Raw genomic sequence first — 18,756 nt, 5'->3', positions numbered from 1 at the left:
CGATGTGAACACTGTACCTGGAGGTCCCGGTGCAGCCCGAGAGGGGATGTGCTGGTGAGGTCTGGACGCACTGGAGCGACTCTGAGTGAAGCTCTTCTTGGTGGGGCCTGAGGATGAGATTTTCAACAAATTAAGAACAACATAACAGGTAGATTAAAGAAGAAAATATCATTTTAGATCAAAGACATAAAGAGGTGATGAAGTGATGATGAGGTGGGATCAATAAAGTCTTAACTTAAGCTATAAGAGTACATCAAAATTTTTCTATTGATTATATTTTGTTTTATTAATCTCAATCTGCACAAGAACTAGTACCTGAAGTTATCAATTAAATGAAATGGAGTAAAAATATTTGCTAATATTTGCCAAGTTTTTCTAGTCATAAGGCTCAAATCCGAGTGACGATTTTTGTCCGATGTCGTCGATTCATGACTTCATCAGGTGACTCGAGTGCAGCCGTCAGGTACATTAACCGTTACCACAGCTCATAGCGATTAACGTTAATACTCACGTGTGTTCTTCGGGAGCCCGGGGCCGACGCTGACCTGCAGAGATTTGCTGGAAGGCTTCAGGACAGGCATGTCTCCCTGACCCTGGACAAAGAGCACCTGCCTGGAGCCGCCGCCACTCAAGAAGCCCCAGTTCTCCTTCTTCAACTTCATCTCCAGTCTGAGGGACAAAAAAGAGAAAGGAAGGGAAAGTTTCGAAGGGCTCAAGCCAAAGTTACATTCTCTTTAAATGGTCCCTTCAGTAGGATTTATTACGTTGAGGGGTCTGATCCTGCTTAACGAGCGTTTCTGAGCTGCTGACTTACTCACAATGAAGGTTAGATTACTCATCCTCAGTTCAGTGAAATTCAGACACTATTAGGTGTAGTTGATTTGGGATTTCTTGTTTGAACTCCTGTTCAGCTTGTGGATTTATTTTACGTGTTTACTTACGTGTTACTAAACTTGAGTGGTAGCTTCCTCTGGGTTTTCTCCTCAAACCTGCGGGCCAGTAAGCTGATGAACTCCGTCTTGAAGACACACTCCAGCAGGCTGTCGTACTCCTGCTCGTGCAGGATCATGAAATCGTCCTGCATCGTGCTGAAAAACACGAACGTCAACATGTCACAGAGACGCTGAAATCCCCAAATCGGCCGTGACGTGAAACAAATCTGAGACGAAATGCATGTAAGATTGCCTTTTCAATTTGTGAAGACGCTCTGCACCTTCACTGTTCTGCTTTAATGGAAGCTAAGATGGAGGGTCAGAATCATCTTTCACATTTGCATAGGAACAGAGAGGGGCCTCACAAAGCAGCTCACATCTGAAGAGGGGAGACAGCTTGTGGCCGTAACCCACACAAGGATACTTTGTTCCTCCCAGTGAAGTGGAGTTTTTTCTCTGATGAGCTTTTTACAACTCCTGCTTTCGCTCATTGCTCCACCTGGTCCGTATTACCCCAGTGACTCAAAAGCCACATGCTCGCACCGACAGCTCTGTGATTTCTAAAACAAGTTACACAGCGTTCCCATCAACAACAAAGCCCCGAAAGTCTTTCAGTTCCTTTTATTTTCTTTTTCTCTGTGCAGTAAACTAGTCCACATTCTTTTTGCCTGCGTATCGTTTCAGCAACATTTGCGAGACCTGCACACACAAAGGGACAGGCAGATATACAAGAGGTGGGTTTAATACACTCCACATGTTTTCAGCGTCCCCTTTGTGACATTTACAGGAACATGGGAACTTGTGTGATTGGAAATCCAGACTGTGGCTTTGAAGTAGATTCGCAGTTAAATGTCCACAAACTATAAGCCGACGTCCTCCATCTGCGGCAGGCTGAACAGCCAATGTCTTGTTTTGGAAACATCTCATTTCCTGCTGGTATCTTCACATACGTGCACAAATAGATGTTTTTCTTAATATGCTCACAACAGCACATGTTCCCTGTGTATGCAGTGTATGGTCATCAGCACCCACAATGCCTCTGGAGACCTCTGGGTCCCGCATTCAGCAGAGTGGGATGGAGTTTGGACATGTGAGGTAGGTTAAAATACACTTCTGTATTTTTTTTATCTTTCATTTAACTTAGACATTTTCTTTTTAAAGGAAGAGGACAACATGCAGCAGCTCAGTTACAAAGGCAAAACACATTTAAGCCACAGTGAATTTGTTTCATTGCAATACGCTGTTTCAGTCAAGGACCAAATGTTGTAAAACTAATGGCTGTTTGAGTGGACTCAACCAATTCGTGTAAGCTTGACAAAGACTGTCCATGATCTGGGAAAAACCTTGAATTAACACACATTGAATGTTGTTGTTGAAATAAGCCTAAAAGCAGAAGCTGACTGGTATATTTTATTCTGTCGGTACATTTCACTGTGTATATTTTATTCTGCTTGTATATTTTATTCTGTTTGCACATTTCACTTCCATATTTTATTGTTTATTGTTTAGTATATTTTATTGCCTTAGTATATTTTCATTCTGTTATATTTTTAATTGCTTTACGAATATTTTTATTGCATGTTGGTTTATTTTATTTTATTGTAGTTATCTTAATTTTATTCTTTCTAGTCTTCTTATCTTTCTTACTATCTGTTCCTAACATGGGGGTTGCAATGAAAATTTCATTGACATGCTCAATGACAATAAAGACTCTTGAATCTTGACTCTTGAATTTGCTGGAAAGCAGGAGATGATGTAGCAGCGGGAGCTGAAGGAGCAGCAAACGTGTTTATGGGGAACGTTTTTGTTTGGAGTATGTTGTGGTCATAAATGCTCTGTGGGACAAAGCATGACTTCTGTGGCTCTCACCACACTTAAAATACTACAACCCAGTTTGTTCCAGCTTTGAGGGAACTGTGTGATGAAAGGCAGTGACTCCTCTGTACCTGAGAGACACCGCCAAGATCTTCTCCACGTCAATCCGCCTCTTCAGCACCTCGGTCACCTGCCCTTTCTCTGGGCCCTGTTTCACCTTTTCCCTTCCAATGAGGTACACAGACTTCGGGGTCAGGATCAAGTCCCTCTTAATGCCCTGAACACAGCCGAAAAAACAACAACAACAGCAGAACGTTAATCACAAGCGTTTCGTCAGCTGCCGCAGAAACAGGCTGCAGACTGATGGACACCAACTTTGAAGCGGCGGTCGTATTTCGTGACTTTGTCTGCGAAGTCGATCTTTTCCCTCTTGGCCAGGAACTGCCGGAGCTCGGGCCGGTCATCCATGCCCAGGTAGTCACCTACAAAGTTTCTGTTGAGGCTGTGTCGCCGTCGCTCCTTCCGGTTCAACAGCAGGTCAGAGGCTAGGAAAACCCAGAGGAGGAGAGTGAGAGATGGACACAGAGGCAGACGGACAGACGAATAAAGCTGTAAAAGACGCTACTCCACTCACCCTCTTCCCTCATCTGGACATACTTCTTGCGGGCCACGTATTTCCTCCAGGCCTTCTGGATGGTCCTGGCGTAGCCGTCAAACTTGCGCTCCCTCGTCTCTTCCAGCAGAAAGAGCTGCCAGCACAGACAAAGAGACGCACAGTGAGAGACAGGCACACCTCAGCGCACAAACCCAAACACACCTGAACGGACTGAATGGAAGGAATGACTGCACATACATTCTGAACATGCCTGCGTACAATCAAAAACACACAGCCGCATATCTGCTCCAAATTCCACTGAGAAATTCCACTTATTGCTTTTCAGTGTGAGAATGAAGGTTTTACTCCTCAATGCTGGACAGGCTCTGTTGCTGTCTGACAGCTGGACCGTTTTCTGTTTAATATCTTATTTTGCCACTTTGTTATATTTTCTCTTTTTATGAATTAACTAACCACCCTCAGTTCCACTGCTGATTCAAATTTAAAGAACAAAAATGAGCTTAAAAACAATAGGAATAATTAAAAAAGGTACCGTATCAAAGAATAGGTTCACAGCTGTTCAAGTCTTCCTGTCTTAAAGCAACAGTCATGTGCCCATATAAGAACTGAGGCAGTTTTTACCTGCAGTAATCCTTCCTTCTGTTCATTCTGACCATTTAAAATAACCCCACTGTGCGTCTAAAGGAAGTGAGGAGGACAAAATCCTCATTCTAAGTTTATCTGAAGCTAACATGAGGCTTCAACAGTCTGAAACATCCTCCAAAGTTACAGTCTGCTGCACGTTGAGCAGCCGTTGTCTTGTTTTGGAAAAAACTCACTGCCTCCTGGTGTCTCCACACATTCGTACAAATGGACTCTTTTCTTATTATGCTCACAGCAGCAAACGAGTCCCCGTGAGGTCGGTGTGAATCAGCTGTGAAGTGACGGAACGGGCAGGTTTCACTTGGCTTTAACTTCTATTGGCCAGTTTGAACAGGAGGAATAAAAATGAGTGTTGTTTTACGACACACATAAAAAAAAATGTGAATCCATCCTTTAAAGTAGGATAACATATTGATAACTTATTGATATTCTGCATTAGGTCTACTGGAATACTTTAAAATTTGTACCATTTGACCTACATAATATTTTTAAACACATTGTTCGATATTGTTTAGTATAATTAATACAGCTCTTATTATTATTAACACAACTCTCTGTTTGGCCATTAAGTCATTCACCACTTCCTGCACAAGGAGCTGACTCTGGGCCAACAGACCACCAGACCTCTCACCAATCCCTGTCATTTCCTGATGGGCCTCTAGACACGCAATCACACTCTCTGCCCTCCCTGCCAGACTAAACATCCTGCCCACTGCTGTAACAGGCCTGGCATCAGCACGGCCAGCCACAGGCCGCAGTGTGACGGGAGGCAGCAACAAAACCCCAAACAACACCAACACACAGCAGATCAAACTTCGGCCACGAAGGCCGTGAGGGGACAAACACACGGAGTCACTGATTGAGACGGTGACACCAGTTAGTCACTGAGACTTTTCACCAGAAGACTGATCGAACTTCCCAGGTGACGAATCCGAGAACAAACAGCAGGTGGAGTTTTTGATTAATATGACTCAGTGATGCATTTAGCTCAAAGAGGAAACAATTAAAGTCAGCTGGAGCTAAACAAAGGTTTCAAACTTTGTAATACCTGTAACTAATGATTATTTTCATTACAAATAAATGTATCCTTTATTTATGCAATTAATTGATTAATAAGTGAGTAAGCACTCACTTTATTTATCAGTTTAGCACCATACAAACATTTCATTCATGCTTTATAACGCACTATAATGTAGTTTTAAGCAGATGGTGGCGTTTATTAATGTATTCATGAACACCTCCTGTGGGCAGCCATAAGCGAAGGTTTGTGTTAAAACAGTTAATTAATGAAAATATAGTAAAACACACATGCAAAAATATAAAACATGTCCTCATGGAGAAGTTATAATTGCTAACAAATACTATACATTAATAAACATTCACAAATGTCCTTATATCTGCTTATAACAACATTATAGTGTTAGAAACCAATTATTAGATGTTTGTATACTGCTTATAAAGACAACAGTAACCATTTAGTTGAAAAAAATGACTTGTTTTGTCCAAAAAAAGATAATGACACAAAACTGTAACAGAAAAACATTAAATCCTCACATTTTGAGAAGGAAAATGAACTTTTAACAATTTTCCTCGAAAAAATAACCTACACAACTGATTGATTATCAGACTCGTTGCTATTTTTTTTTGTGGTGATCGACTAATTAAGTGTGACAAATATGAAATGCGAAGAAGTCAAGCTTCGAGTTATAAATGGCAAAGCAGATTATAATAACTCACTTTTAAACTGAGTCACACATAAAGTCTCTGTGGTCTTCACTCCGCCTCAATGCAGCTCTTGTGAGAGCTTTGACAGACAGCGAGCCACCGCTCATCCATCACCACTCTGAAGAAGAAACGCTTCTCCAACATCTGGCTTGGTGTCAAACTTCACTTATTACATCCAAGAGAAAAAAAACAAAAAACGCCTCAGTCATATAACTAATTAGCTGGGCTCAGTGTCTTATCGGACAGAGAGGCTTGTTTTGAGAAGCCTGGCAGCTCTTTTCAGCGGGCCGCCCTGTGTGATATTTGCGTTTCATAAGCACACCTCAATGACTTGGACTGTCAGCCCGGCGCTGTGGGGGATGGGGGCTCTTGGCATACATGGCTGCAATGAATAAGTAAAGGCATTCAGGATCAGCTGTAAGGCCTGAATTAAAACTAAGATGTCTGTGTATTAGCTTATAAACATACTGCTGTGTATGCGCACGTGCACGCTCGTTTGTGCACGATGTGTACAAATGTTAATAAGTCAGAGGCTTCACACAAGTGCTGCTTTCATAGGAATCATGAAAAAAGTAGTTATGGTGGAAAAAGACAAGCCTTTACGATGTCCCCCCCAAATTCCGCAACCACAGCTCGTACTTGTGTTTTAGTTCCAGAGCAGTGTTGACTCAGTGCTGACGTGGTACAAGGGTCGGGTTCACTCTCCTCCCCTAACAGGGACTCCAGCACGATTTGGGACACTGGTGCCCTTTTATGGTGTTTAGTGTAAAAATGGTGAGTTCAGGTTTTTCCCTGCTAACAAAACGGCTTCTCGCATGTCAGCAGACGTTCTGACATGTGGTCTGAGTTCTACGTCTGCACAAGGAGAACGTGGGAAAAAGTTAGGCTGCAAGCTTTGGCTTCGGTTTCCTGTACGGCTGTCTTATATTGTGTTCTAAAGGGTGTAAGAACACGGTGTGACAGTCTGAAGGCGAGACAAACGTACCGACTCAGGAGCTTTAATGAAGATCTTGGTGCGTCCAAGCTGGAACTGATCCTGGTCCATGTTGACAGACCGCAAGAGATGAAGGACGCCTTGTTTCTCGTCTCCTCGCCACGTTGGCCACGACTCTTTGGTCAGGATGGCGTACCTGAGGACCAGACAGTTCAGCAGAGATAAAGTATTTTAGGGGCTTGGATGGGAGGGTTATATACTGTTTATATACTGTACAACCCTGATTCCAAGAAAGTGGGATGCTGTGTAAAACTGAGTGTCATCATTTGCTGATTTTTGTAAATATCTGCTTATTCTGAAGTTGATGCAGCAACACGTTTCAAACAAGTTGGGACAGGAGCAACAAAGTTCATAAAACCATTGACAGAGAAGCTGTAATTAATGTGTCATGGCTGTCATGGCTGGCTGTTTAATAAGATCAGTACTGGCATAGATATCAGGTGAAACCAAATCACGGTCAGTCAATAAATATCACCTCAGTGTGAGTGTGGGCGTGTTACCTGTTGAGGAACTTCCTGAAGACTCTGCGGTAGGCGTAGCCAGCACGCCTCACCCTGATGTTTTCCTTCAGACCCAGGTACTCCACCTGGTGCTTCACTCTTGAGACAGAAAAGACAGGATCAAGATTAGGATTAAACTTCTTTGGCCTTTTTGCCTAAAAATCGCTCATTTCACACACCAGAGTGTGTGAAGCAACCTGCAACATGAATGTATATCCCCAAAAATTAACATCCTAATATGATTTACTCTAATTTATAACCACAACTAGCTTCACTATGAGCGTTTTGAGTTATCAGCTATTTCACCTCAAACACCTTTTACCAGGTATACGGCACATGGAGCTCCCACTCTACTGGCGGAAGGGATAATCACAGGTCATTGTATGCAAAACAGCTGTGTTTTGCTTACTTTTCCCCCAAACAAAGACCTTAAGCACTACTTAGTACAATCAGACTTCCTGTGAACACAACAGTTCCAGTGCTAAGTAACGAGCTGCCCTGCACCCCACTCACAACAGGAAGGTTATAGGCTCTGAACAATACAGCAGCACTCTGCAGCTGAACATGTAGTGCCCAAAGTCTGTGAGCAGGGAGGAAAGAGCGGGAAACTGTAACAAAGGGATAAAGAGGGGAGGGGGGGTCTGAAACATGTCTCACATAAGCTGGATCTTCAAATGGACAGAAAACAGAGTAAAAAAAAACACAACAGAACAATGATGCAGTGTTTATCTTTAGTGTGAAAGTGGTTACAGATCCAGACTGTGTTTATCAAGTTTTGGACTTAAATCAAAGAGGTCGTGCACATTATAATTGGTCATGATGAATGATTACTTTACTTTCTTGGCATTTGCCAGGGGGGCACAACAAGAATAAAGGTGGTGCTGATTTTGTTTGCCACCACTTTGCATGCACATCTATGGTCTCCACTTTTTCTCTAGCTGCTCTAACAGCTGCTGACCTGGAGATTTTAAGGTTTTTACACCAGTCAAGTACTTAAAAAATGTTTAAAGCACTTGTATTTTTTCTATAATAAGATATTATTGAGTAAAATATAAGGATTTTTTTTAAAGAATGAACAATATGGCAGATGTAAGAATCTTTGTCTCTAATTGGCCTTTCCTGCTCAGAACAAACATGTGACAAACTAGTTCAGCCTCTCACACTACGCCAAAAGAAGGAGTAAAGCACTTGTTGATAGTGTGTTTGATACATATGCGCAGGCTCTGGACGGTTGGAGTCACGTGAGACTGTGAGGACGACAGGGGACACAGTCACTTACCGGCTCTCCTCCCAGTCTCTGGGCTTCTTGGTTTCGTTGGGTTTGATGCAGCGGATGTAGTGTGGAGTACATTTCATCAGCGTGCTCACCAAATCATTGGCTTGTTTCTGAAAGATGGAGTAAGAGCAAAGATCAAGAAAAACGAATAACGACAAGACTGATGACATTAATGATGTCCTGAAAACACAAAATGTTGTGGCTGTGCTTTGCTGACTGACTGCTGAAGGACAGCAAACACACACATGATCCTTTCCCACATCCTGACGCAGAGGAGGGAGAGGTACACGCTGTTGCTGAACACACACCTTAATTTTGCTGCCTGCGGTTGTGGGTCGACCCTTCTTTTCAGCGTTGAGGTTTTCTGGAAACAGTGCTCTGATGAAGGCGCTGTAAGAGGACACAGGCGAGGAGACCAGCAGTTAGGACAGACACAGACGGGGCCGGTTTCATCCTCACCTCAGTACAAACAAAGTGCTTTAGACCGGAAAATAATGTCAAGTTTCCCTGGCAGCCAAAAACAAAAATGCAGTTAATGATTAAACAACCAAGGACCTTTGACTAAGGTCACTGGTTTAAATTCCTGAAGCACTTGGGAAGGTCTGAGTTGGGGGCGGGTGGGAAAACAAGAGATGTGTGTGTGTGTGTGTGTGTGTGTGTGTGTGTGTGTGTGTGCGCGCGCACTGTGCTGTATTTGTACAAACACCTTTCTGTGCAGCAAAAAGCCACTGCTGTATAGAAGAATGTATGCTATTACTTGACAACAAGCTTAATAAAACAAAATAATGAATAATTTTTGGTTGAAATATGGCCCTATAATGAGAATGCATAAAGAAGGATGTTAGAAATGGGCATGGATCAGTGTCTGTGTGTGTTTCATCCAGCATTTTTCTCTCTGTCGTCACAGGGAGTAAATGATCTTTTTTGTGAAGCGTAGATAGTTGACAGTGTCTATGAAAAGATTAATAGCGGAGCATCTTAGTTAAGCCAGCATTTGATAACAGTTTTTTACTTGAGAAGGTAACATCTGTATTTGCATGTCTCCAAAATCCAGAGAAAGAAACAAAACATCAGCACTGAAATACAGCAAGCCTGACATTAAACGTCTTCCTTGCTCCCAAAAGGCTGATAACATGGACAATAACAACCAGTGCTGATCTACACTGGATTTCAAGGAGTGACATTTTTATTCACTCTTAAATTTATAGGTGCTGTGTTTTATATCATCATCACCATCATCATCATTGCTGTTGTGTTGCTGCAGGTCAGAATGTAGCAGATATCTGTGAAGTTTCCATATCCTCAGCTTTCTCTCAACTGAACACAGGCACTCAACTTATTTTAAGGATATCTTAAAGGAAAAGTAGCGCAGCTTTGTGCTTTTGAGCTCCTTTGAGTTAACAGATAAACACACACTACAGGTTCATTTCTAATGTCTTCGCTGAGCTTAATACACAAGGATAAAAGAGAGGAAAGCGGGGGTTTTAATTGTGACAAAGGTATATTTAAAGCTGCTGCAGCAGCTGCGAACTGAGCCACAATGTTGCCATTCATGACAATGATTTAGTATCTCATCAATTAAGACTTTTTTTTCTTTCTCAAGTCTCACATGCCTGCGTTTCAGCGAGTTCCTGTATTATGGAAAAGTGCTACACCCACTTTTTAAGACGGAGCAGAAACTCTCCCTTGAGATTGAATGACGCCAACATTTTACGTAGAGCTGTAAATAGAAATTAACGATGATGTCCACTAGCTTTTCCTTAGCAGTTCTGCTGTACACTGAACGCTTTAAAATGACTTATTTAAAGGCTCCATATTCAAGAGGCCTGTCGAGATTACCTCACGAATGAAAAGCAAAATAATGTGAAGTTTTTTCTCACTTTTGCGATGACCATGTGTGCCATTCAGGCACCGAGTATTCAGCTCCTTTTGAACTGTGTCGGCTGTTCTTGCTTTGAAAGCTCATATAAAAATGTGGTGACAGTCAGGCCTGGTCTTGAGCTGACACGTACTACCGCTTAGCATTCAAGTTATTTTAACTTGCATGTGTCTTCGCCTATGGCTTTTGTTATTTTATTATTTATTCTGTGTTTTTTCATGTTGGTATTTTTCAAATTCCATCCCCTTTCTGGCTTTCTCCCACGTTGGTATTTGTTTGATTTTGAACATCTGACTCAAAGCTATGGACAGAGAAGAAAAGATCAGCAGGTTGTGTGTACAAATAGTGCAAAAGTCTGCTAATACTGTACAGCTGACAATACTGGTCATTCCTTTCTTCTCTATTTAGACCTGCTGCTCAGAGGAATGAGGCGGCTTCCTTCCTTCTCAGGCTTCCTTTATGTGTGACTGTGCCAAACTCTTTCATCTATGTGTGTATATGTATTTTGTATGTCTATATGCCACATAAAGTGCATGCATATATTTTCCAGCACGTGTCTGAATGGGATTTTGACATAACCTCCTTTCATGCATCACAAAACGTGCACACAAAGAGGGCAAATAGTGGCTGAGGCCTGCAGGGGTTACACAGACAATGCAGGCTGTTTGCACAGATGGCCACTTCGACACAAAGAAAGCCCAAGAAACCAAAACACAGGGGGACCAGACTGCACAATGCAGCCCCGCAGGGAGGCTGCACTTGTTAGGCCAGATTGGGTGGACCCCAAAAGCCACATACATGGACAGCCGCCAGACGTGATTCAGGGCAGAGAGCACGACATTAGCCTGCCCTGCACACGTCTGCGACGTCCCGTCAGTTTCCAGATGCACTGGAACGTGTCAAAGTCTCATTCAGATTTATTCAATTCTAACCATATGCATTACAATAGAAAACTCAGTTGAAGTGAGCACCATACAAATCCTCATCACATGTTGGTGCAATGTGCAAATAGGGGTTACTTACATTTCACTGCTCTGCATCAACTCAATGAGGTCAGTAAACAGGACGTCTCGGTTCCTCTCGCAGAAACCGTCGGCATCGTAGGACACCTGGAGGAGAGACACACAGAAGGATTTCTGAAGAGTCAAAGTGGACGAGATTGAACTGCTTTAAACCTCCAACAGAATAAAGAAAGACACCTGTGTGAAAATAAAAAAAACCCCTAATATTCTGGCCTGAGTCAATGGCTTGAAAATTTCATGGCAATAGAAAATGAAGGGTTGCACATTCAAGTTTTACACCTCTCAGAATTAGCTGCCCTATAAAACCAGCAGTGGTCTAAAAGTATATAAATGAAACCGTGTTATTTCTGCTGTACTGTAGGCTGAGACTGGAATGTTTTGAGCCCGGTCATGGGAGCCCCTCAAGTCTTTATGGCACGACTCATTAAGCCTGCGGCATGTGTGCCAGGCTGAGGCCACTACACATCTGGAGAATGACACGGGACAACCTCAGCCCAGACCACCAGAATTAAAATGAACACAAAAAAAACAACAACTGTAATGTAGAAACAGAGTGAGGCTGATTAACACGTATGACGTTGTTTGACGCTGTTACATAAGGGGAAGGTCTGTAACCATAAATGGATGAAGAAAGAGAAAGAAAGGGGTGTTAGTTTAGAAGGGAAAAACTTAAAGAGGACGGAGATGACGACACTGACTCCAGAATTAAAGTACCAGCTGTGTAACTGGTATTTATGACAGATCATACAAGTGTGGCGCAACAGGAACAGCTCTATAGTGGAACACCATAAAAAATGACATTTTAATAACTTTCTGTTTCCAGAAGTTGCTGTCAGCTCCCTACTGAGGCAAAGACAAGAGTGTGGAGGTCTCTGCAGACCGTCTACTTAACATCATTATCTTTCTGTTTTGTAAAACAAAGCATACAAGTATCATTAAGCATATGTCTGATCTTAATATGAGGATATGGACCAAACTTTGTGCACTCAGACTGACCTTGCCAGCGTAGTGGTGGATGATGAAGCCCTGGTTCCAGCTGTTGAAGTGTTCGTGGGTGTTGGTCTGCACTCGGAGCTTCTGCAGCATGGTCTGGTCGGCCCCCTCGCCCACCGCGTGCATGGTGGCGCACACGTCGTCCAGGATGCTCATGATGCCAGGAGGATTCTGGGATCACGTGGAAAATGTTTCACATTCAGATCATCACTGGCTCTTACCTATGTTACTACAATGGATTTCACACATTCTGAAGTTAATTGAGCATTAGTTTTTGATTATTGGGTAAAATTAAAATTTACACTTCTGGGGTTTTATGTACTAGAGCTGGAGCAATTAATTGGTCGGTCACAGACAGAAAGTTACTCTATAAAACATGGACATAGTCTCTATGACGTCACCCATTGGTTTCTGAAGAGTCACTGTGAAGCTCAGTGACACTGGCTCTGGCCATCAACATCTTGGCAGTGCCTGACTCCACTTTAAGCCTCGATATAAATGAGTGAGTTATATAAAAATTCACCCCCGTACAGCAGTCAGGAACGGGGAAATTAGCTATAGAGACCGAAACCATTTTTGTATCAGGATGTAAGCATGTTTATTTCTGCTGCAAAGTTGCGTATTATAATATGGAGGTCTATGGGGGATTGGCCTCAGGTGGCCATTCAAGGTACTGCAGTTTTTGACACATGGGCGGTGGCTTCATTTTTCAGGCCGTTTGGTTTTCTGACTCTTTTATGACAGCAAATTGAATTTGGGGGTTTGGATTGTTGGTCAGACGAAACAAAGCAACAACCTTTCAATTCAGCTGCATTCAAAACACTTTATTCGTCCCTTGAATTGAATTGCACTGACTGGAAGATGTCACCTTGGGCACAATCGATTAAAATTATTGTTAATTGCAGCCCTAATATGCGCCATTACAGTCACAGTGAGGTTCAGCTATAAAAATTGTGATGCAAACACATTTTTTACACCAACTACGCATCTAAAGGCGATGTGAGATCCACAAAAGCATCTATACATCTAAATGTAACAGTGGAGCAGCTTTACTCTCACACACTGCCTCATTTGGCTCCATTACGTCCTAAATTGATCGGTGGCCTTCAGTGTGCACAGTGGTGACAGTGTCTCTACTCAGAGAACACAGGCCTCCGTTGAAAGGTCTCATGTAAAGTTGTCACTGGATTAACTAAAGTGGGCCGGGTGTAAAGAGCCGAAGTGTCAGCATTTGATACAGATCCCCTGCTCCTCTCAGATGGAGGCTTGTTTTAAAGCTCTTGTTGTAGATTTCATGGATTAGGCCTCTCAGTGGGATAGATAAATCAAATTAAGAGGCATGTCGGCACGTTTGAGGATATCAAGCTGCAAGCCATGGCAACGAGTCAGGAACTTGGCGGCAGCTTGCAACTCAGCTTATAATATGAGGCGAGTAAAACTAACAAATGTTTATCATTAAAAACGTGTTCATATCCAAGTTTGTTGTGATTGTAAAGTGATGCAGGGAATAATAATACTTTTAGATTAACAATTCTCTCTCTGTCAATAAAACTTTATTACCTCCAACATGAAGGTTGTTTTTAACCTGATTTGCTGATCAGGAATTTTTTCATGTTTTTTATTTTTCTATTTATAGTTGTTTTATTCTAGTTAATTTTGTGACAGAATAAAATCAAATCCGATCAAACCCAAATTTGTTTTCAATTTTTAATACATTTAAACTATTTTCTAATGAACTATCTAATCTATCTAAAATCCTGCTCATGTATCCCATGATTAAAGCTGCAATTGCTGATTATTTTACTTATTGATTCATCTGCCAATTATTTTCTTGATTAATTACTTGTTTTGCTCGACCAACAGTCCAAAACCTGAAGGTATTCAGTTTGCTATGACATAAGACACAGAAATCCACGCATTTGAGAAGCCGGAACTAGAGAGTATTTTACTTTTTTGCTTGAAAAACAATGATTAATCAAATATCCAGATAGTTGCTGATTAATTTTCTGAAATTAAACTAATTGATTAATCAACTTCTTTTTTCAGCTCCATCCATAGTTGTTTTGATGAATTTCCAGCTCCACATGCACATTTCCATTGTTAAAGTAAAATCTTTTAAGGATTGCGCATCGCCATTGTGCAAACTTTCCAGTTTGTTCACTTCATTATTTGTTTACTGGAAGATTCATTTACTTTGCTCTCGATGAGATCACAGACGATCTTGTTGTTGAAATACTCAATCTGAGTCCACTTGATGCCCTCCTGCACATACTCCTCCTACAAAGAGAGACATGAGCAGAGGTCAGAGACAGAATATAAATCATCCAATGAGGGTGGAAATAAAAAAGAGAGGAAACTACAGGAGAAGAAAGCGGAGGAAATGTACCTGCTCTGCCTTCAGAGTCAGCTCGATGAATATCTGCTGCAGTTTCTCATTCACGAAGTTGATGCAGAACTGCTCAAATCCATTTTTCTGATGAAGAGACAACATGTTTCATAAAATCCATACAGGACAAGTGAGCTTTATCTTCAGTCAAGGATGGATATCCTGTAAGTTCAATGGGCTTTGTTTGGAGTGGGAGTTATTAGAGGAAGGGACCCATTGTGCAATTCACAGTACATACACTGGACCTTGGGCCTGAGCCTTGTGTGATGGTGGTCTGCAACTTCCTGTCTAATGACCTGTGGCCAACAAAATACAGCTGACCTGTTCTGGCATTGAAAAAAAACCCTTCAAACTAAACGACTAAGGTTAAGAGGAGTTGATTAGAGACGGATAATGTTTTTTAGTTTCAAGGTTCGCACTAACAATTTGTACCCAACATTAGGAATCCAGAGCTCTTGCAAACCAAAATAGAAGAAGAAACATTCCCATTTAGTTTGTCCAATCCTATCAAGTGTCCAGGACTTCAAACTAAACAAACAAGTAATCAGATTAGCAAGGCATGTTGAGGTCTGCTGTCTCAATCAGGAGACAGAACTTAATCTCCATACTTTAGAAATCAGTCTCATCCTTTGCGTTTAATCTGTTTAAATGCTCAAACTTAATGCCTGTTAATCTAATTTATGTGTTGCTGCAGAGTAAAATTCCAAAAGCTGTGTGTCAGCCTGTTAAATGGCCAAAAACACTTACTTGGAAAATTTCAAATCCATAAATGTCCAACACTCCGATATTAAACTCCTGATGATCTTTCACCATGGCTTTGTTGATGGACTGAAATCAAAGGATTGAAAAGGAGAGGAATAAAGTCTTGTTACAGGTTGTCACAGCTTTGTTTTTTATATATATATGTATATATAAAGATCTACTGAACTGCAAAACTGTACAAACACGCAATCGTACCTCGACCAGGAAGTCAAACACTCGTGCGTGCAGGGCTTTGGTGAGGGCGTCACGTGTGTAACACGCCTGCTCCACGTTCAGTGTCACGTCGATGGACTCCACCGCATTTCCCCACTTGCTGTCCATCTTCCGGCTCGTCAGTTTCTCCTTCAGACGGTTCTGGTCGATTCCAAGCAGAAACGCAGGAAAGGCTAAAACTGTTAAGAGACAGAAGAGAAAGGATGGAAGAGGCGAGGGGGAACGTAAAGAAAGAAAGTCTTACAAAACATTTTCAATCTCTGGGAATTTTGTTCTAGACAACACTGGTAAATTAAACCTCAAGTGTGTGTACGCTGAGCTGGAATAGCTGCATGTTATAGGAGAGGACAGTCATTATTATTCTGCATGAATTTATGTACTGAAAACAACCATCAAAGACATAATATTATATAATATAACGTTATTACGTCATATTACTATTATCCACAATCATCAAGACTCCAATTGGCAACACAGACATTATAACCATGGTTCTCCTTTGAAGCTGAAATGCTTAGCTGATTAAATGATAAGCTGATTGCTGGAAAATCAATCCTCCAATTATGATATTGGTTGTATTAGTATTATTAACAACATCTTCAAAAACATGGCGATTGGCTGCTTTTCCTCATCTAAGGTTGGACAAAACAAGACATCTGGTGACACTGCACTGGAGACGGATTCTAACATCTTACACATTAAATCATTACCCTCTAGATTAATCGATAAAGAATATACTGTTATTTGCATTTTATTTAGCTGATGCTGTTGTGGTATGTTAGGTTCTTGCTGTTGTACTATTATGATAAACTGAGAAATGAAGCAGCATGTTAATAATGGGTGGTGCTCTAAAACAACATAGATATTTCTCTGAAAACTAGCATGCAAATTAACATGCATTCATTCAAGGCAGCCTCATGTAAACTTTGCATAGCAGAGAGAACCACTGTAACTCCAGTGTACCTTTTGCACTGCATCTACTCTCATCAATCTGTGATTAAGTTTCACAAATCAGAAAAGCTTCTATTGATAAACACAATGCACGCCTGTGTGGCGTAAAGCCACAAAATTGGGGACAATTCTGTGGCTAAACCACCGAAATGAAACTGCCTTGTCTCAGAACTCAGAGCAGATGAGCTATGAATTATAGCTGAATGCTAAATAGAAAAATAGTATTAGGCTAACCCTTGAAAAAAAAAGTCTGCGTTGAGAACGCCACGATCATTTGTCCCGACCTGGCGTTGATAATCTCCCCTGAGAGCCCCTCCCTGCCTTATTGCAGTGACTCACTTCCCCTAAAAGGAAATGGCTCTCAGGCCTGCAGACTCACTATGTCTGGGAATGCATTAGACCACTGCAGTAGCTCCCGTTCTGGGACAGAAGGGTGTGACTGACCGTATGCCTGCTTAAATAATGAGGAAAAGTCATTCTTTGTGCTCGGCAGGAAAAGCATGGATTGTATCCTACGGCCTGGAGGCTTTTACAAAGGCTGCGTATGTGAATTTTGGGAACAATGGTCATGTAAGTTCCCCCTGCAGGAAATTTGTTAGTCAAAGTGGCAGTGAGAGGAATCAGAGAGAGTGTTGTCAGGAAAGAGGTTTGTGAAGCATCACTGATCGAATGAGATGTGATGATCCTGTCACTCAATGCTTCTGTAGTGACAATTTTCAAAGAAGATAAAAATAAAAATTGCCACTTAGGCTTCTACAGCTTCACTTCTGCAATACTGACTCTGCTTGACTCAAATAATGCGAATAATAATGTTTGAATAATCAAGGTTTGATTCCTGGCAAGTTTTTTATTCTTTTTCATTGTATAATTAGTCTCCCTGATGTCCTCATTAACACAACAACAATAAATCCAAATTAAAATCGGGCTGTGACAACAGTTCAGGTGCGGGACTTTTCTTCACGGAAGACACTATCACAAACATCAAAATGTTGCCATCATTCTGAAAAAGATGAGCAAATCCACAGTGAAAATGGACGAGATTTTCCTGATATGATTATGACACTTTTATAGCTTGTTAAGAAGATCCATGTGAGCTATGAAACTATCCTTTAACATTATCTGAGCCTGGGGGCCCAGCAGGGAATAGTTTAACACCTTTTGGGAAATTATTAGCTTTTTGCTGAAAGGTACATGACAAGATCGACAGGACTCTTACATCTGTACACTGAAAGACACTTCGCTTAGTGCAGATACTGTAAGTAAGGGGAAAAAACTACTCTGGCTCTGTCCAAAGATAACAAAGACCACCTACCAGCACCTCTACAACTCATTAATTACTATTATGTTGTATTATAAATACAGCATGTATATACAAATCTATGTATTTCGCAAAATGTTAAACTATTCCTTTAAAGAACCTTCTCAACCCAGTGGATCCCAACTGTACAGGCTCATTAGATTAAGTCATTACAAACTCAAGTTACTCAGACAAGGCTTCTTCCAACCCACAGAACTTTATTTTGATTTCTGATCACTATCTTAAAGTTTCCAAAGGTACCAAAGGTTTCATGAATGACACAGCCATTAAAGCCAAACTGTGACTAATGCCAAAACCGAAAATAGTTCTTCTGTTCAAAAGCACAAGATCCTAAAATAGTTATTTTTACAAAACAGCACGTCACTGTAAAGATCAAGTTTCTTCTAACTGGCCCAACCAGCCAAATAATGTCCAAATGATTTGTACAAGTAGTCTCAACATTTGTTTCAACAAGAGATGACGCACTCTTGGTGCTGAGTGCAAGTTGATGTCTATGAGAACTTGGCTGGTGTAGTTCCATATGGGGGGCAGGGATCTGAACATGTGCAACACGCTGCAGCTCAAGCACACAGTGAGCGAGACCGGAGGGAACAGGAAAGGCAGAGATTATGGAGGGCTGCTGTTGCGTCTGCACCGAACAGACCGAGGCTTTGTACACTGGCAGCTACACTCTCATCTGCATCATACAGACACAGCAAGAGGAGGAAGGAGAATGGAAAAGAAAAAAGAATA

At 41.5% G+C, this 18,756-nt stretch overlaps 1 protein-coding gene across 2 annotated transcripts in view; it reads right to left on the bottom strand.

Moving 5' to 3' along the window:
* The window catches only part of myo1ea (myosin IEa), a 52,187-nt gene that overhangs the window by 4,139 nt on the left and 29,292 nt on the right, over nucleotides 1-18,756 (bottom strand). For both annotated transcript variants that reach the window (XM_041965660.1, XM_041965579.1), the window contains exons 10-25: nucleotides 15,738-15,934; nucleotides 15,528-15,608; nucleotides 14,781-14,867; nucleotides 14,588-14,671; nucleotides 12,398-12,565; nucleotides 11,403-11,488; nucleotides 8,809-8,890; nucleotides 8,504-8,610; nucleotides 7,225-7,323; nucleotides 6,716-6,860; nucleotides 3,382-3,496; nucleotides 3,123-3,292; nucleotides 2,879-3,024; nucleotides 942-1,088; nucleotides 512-669; nucleotides 18-107 (exon numbers count right to left, since the gene is read on the bottom strand). In XM_041965660.1, coding sequence (XP_041821594.1) covers nucleotides 18-107; nucleotides 512-669; nucleotides 942-1,088; nucleotides 2,879-3,024; nucleotides 3,123-3,292; nucleotides 3,382-3,496; nucleotides 6,716-6,860; nucleotides 7,225-7,323; nucleotides 8,504-8,610; nucleotides 8,809-8,890; nucleotides 11,403-11,488; nucleotides 12,398-12,565; nucleotides 14,588-14,671; nucleotides 14,781-14,867; nucleotides 15,528-15,608; nucleotides 15,738-15,934 — 1,962 coding nt within the window. The remainder of the gene's footprint in view (nucleotides 1-17; nucleotides 108-511; nucleotides 670-941; nucleotides 1,089-2,878; nucleotides 3,025-3,122; nucleotides 3,293-3,381; nucleotides 3,497-6,715; nucleotides 6,861-7,224; nucleotides 7,324-8,503; nucleotides 8,611-8,808; nucleotides 8,891-11,402; nucleotides 11,489-12,397; nucleotides 12,566-14,587; nucleotides 14,672-14,780; nucleotides 14,868-15,527; nucleotides 15,609-15,737; nucleotides 15,935-18,756) is intronic.

The sequence above is a fragment of the Chelmon rostratus genome, chromosome 1 (assembly GCF_017976325.1).
Source record: "Chelmon rostratus isolate fCheRos1 chromosome 1, fCheRos1.pri, whole genome shotgun sequence".
NCBI classification, from domain to species: domain Eukaryota; kingdom Metazoa; phylum Chordata; class Actinopteri; order Chaetodontiformes; family Chaetodontidae; genus Chelmon; species Chelmon rostratus.
Note: the sequence above shows the minus strand (reverse complement) of the source record. Positions and strands in the feature narration are given on the sequence as shown.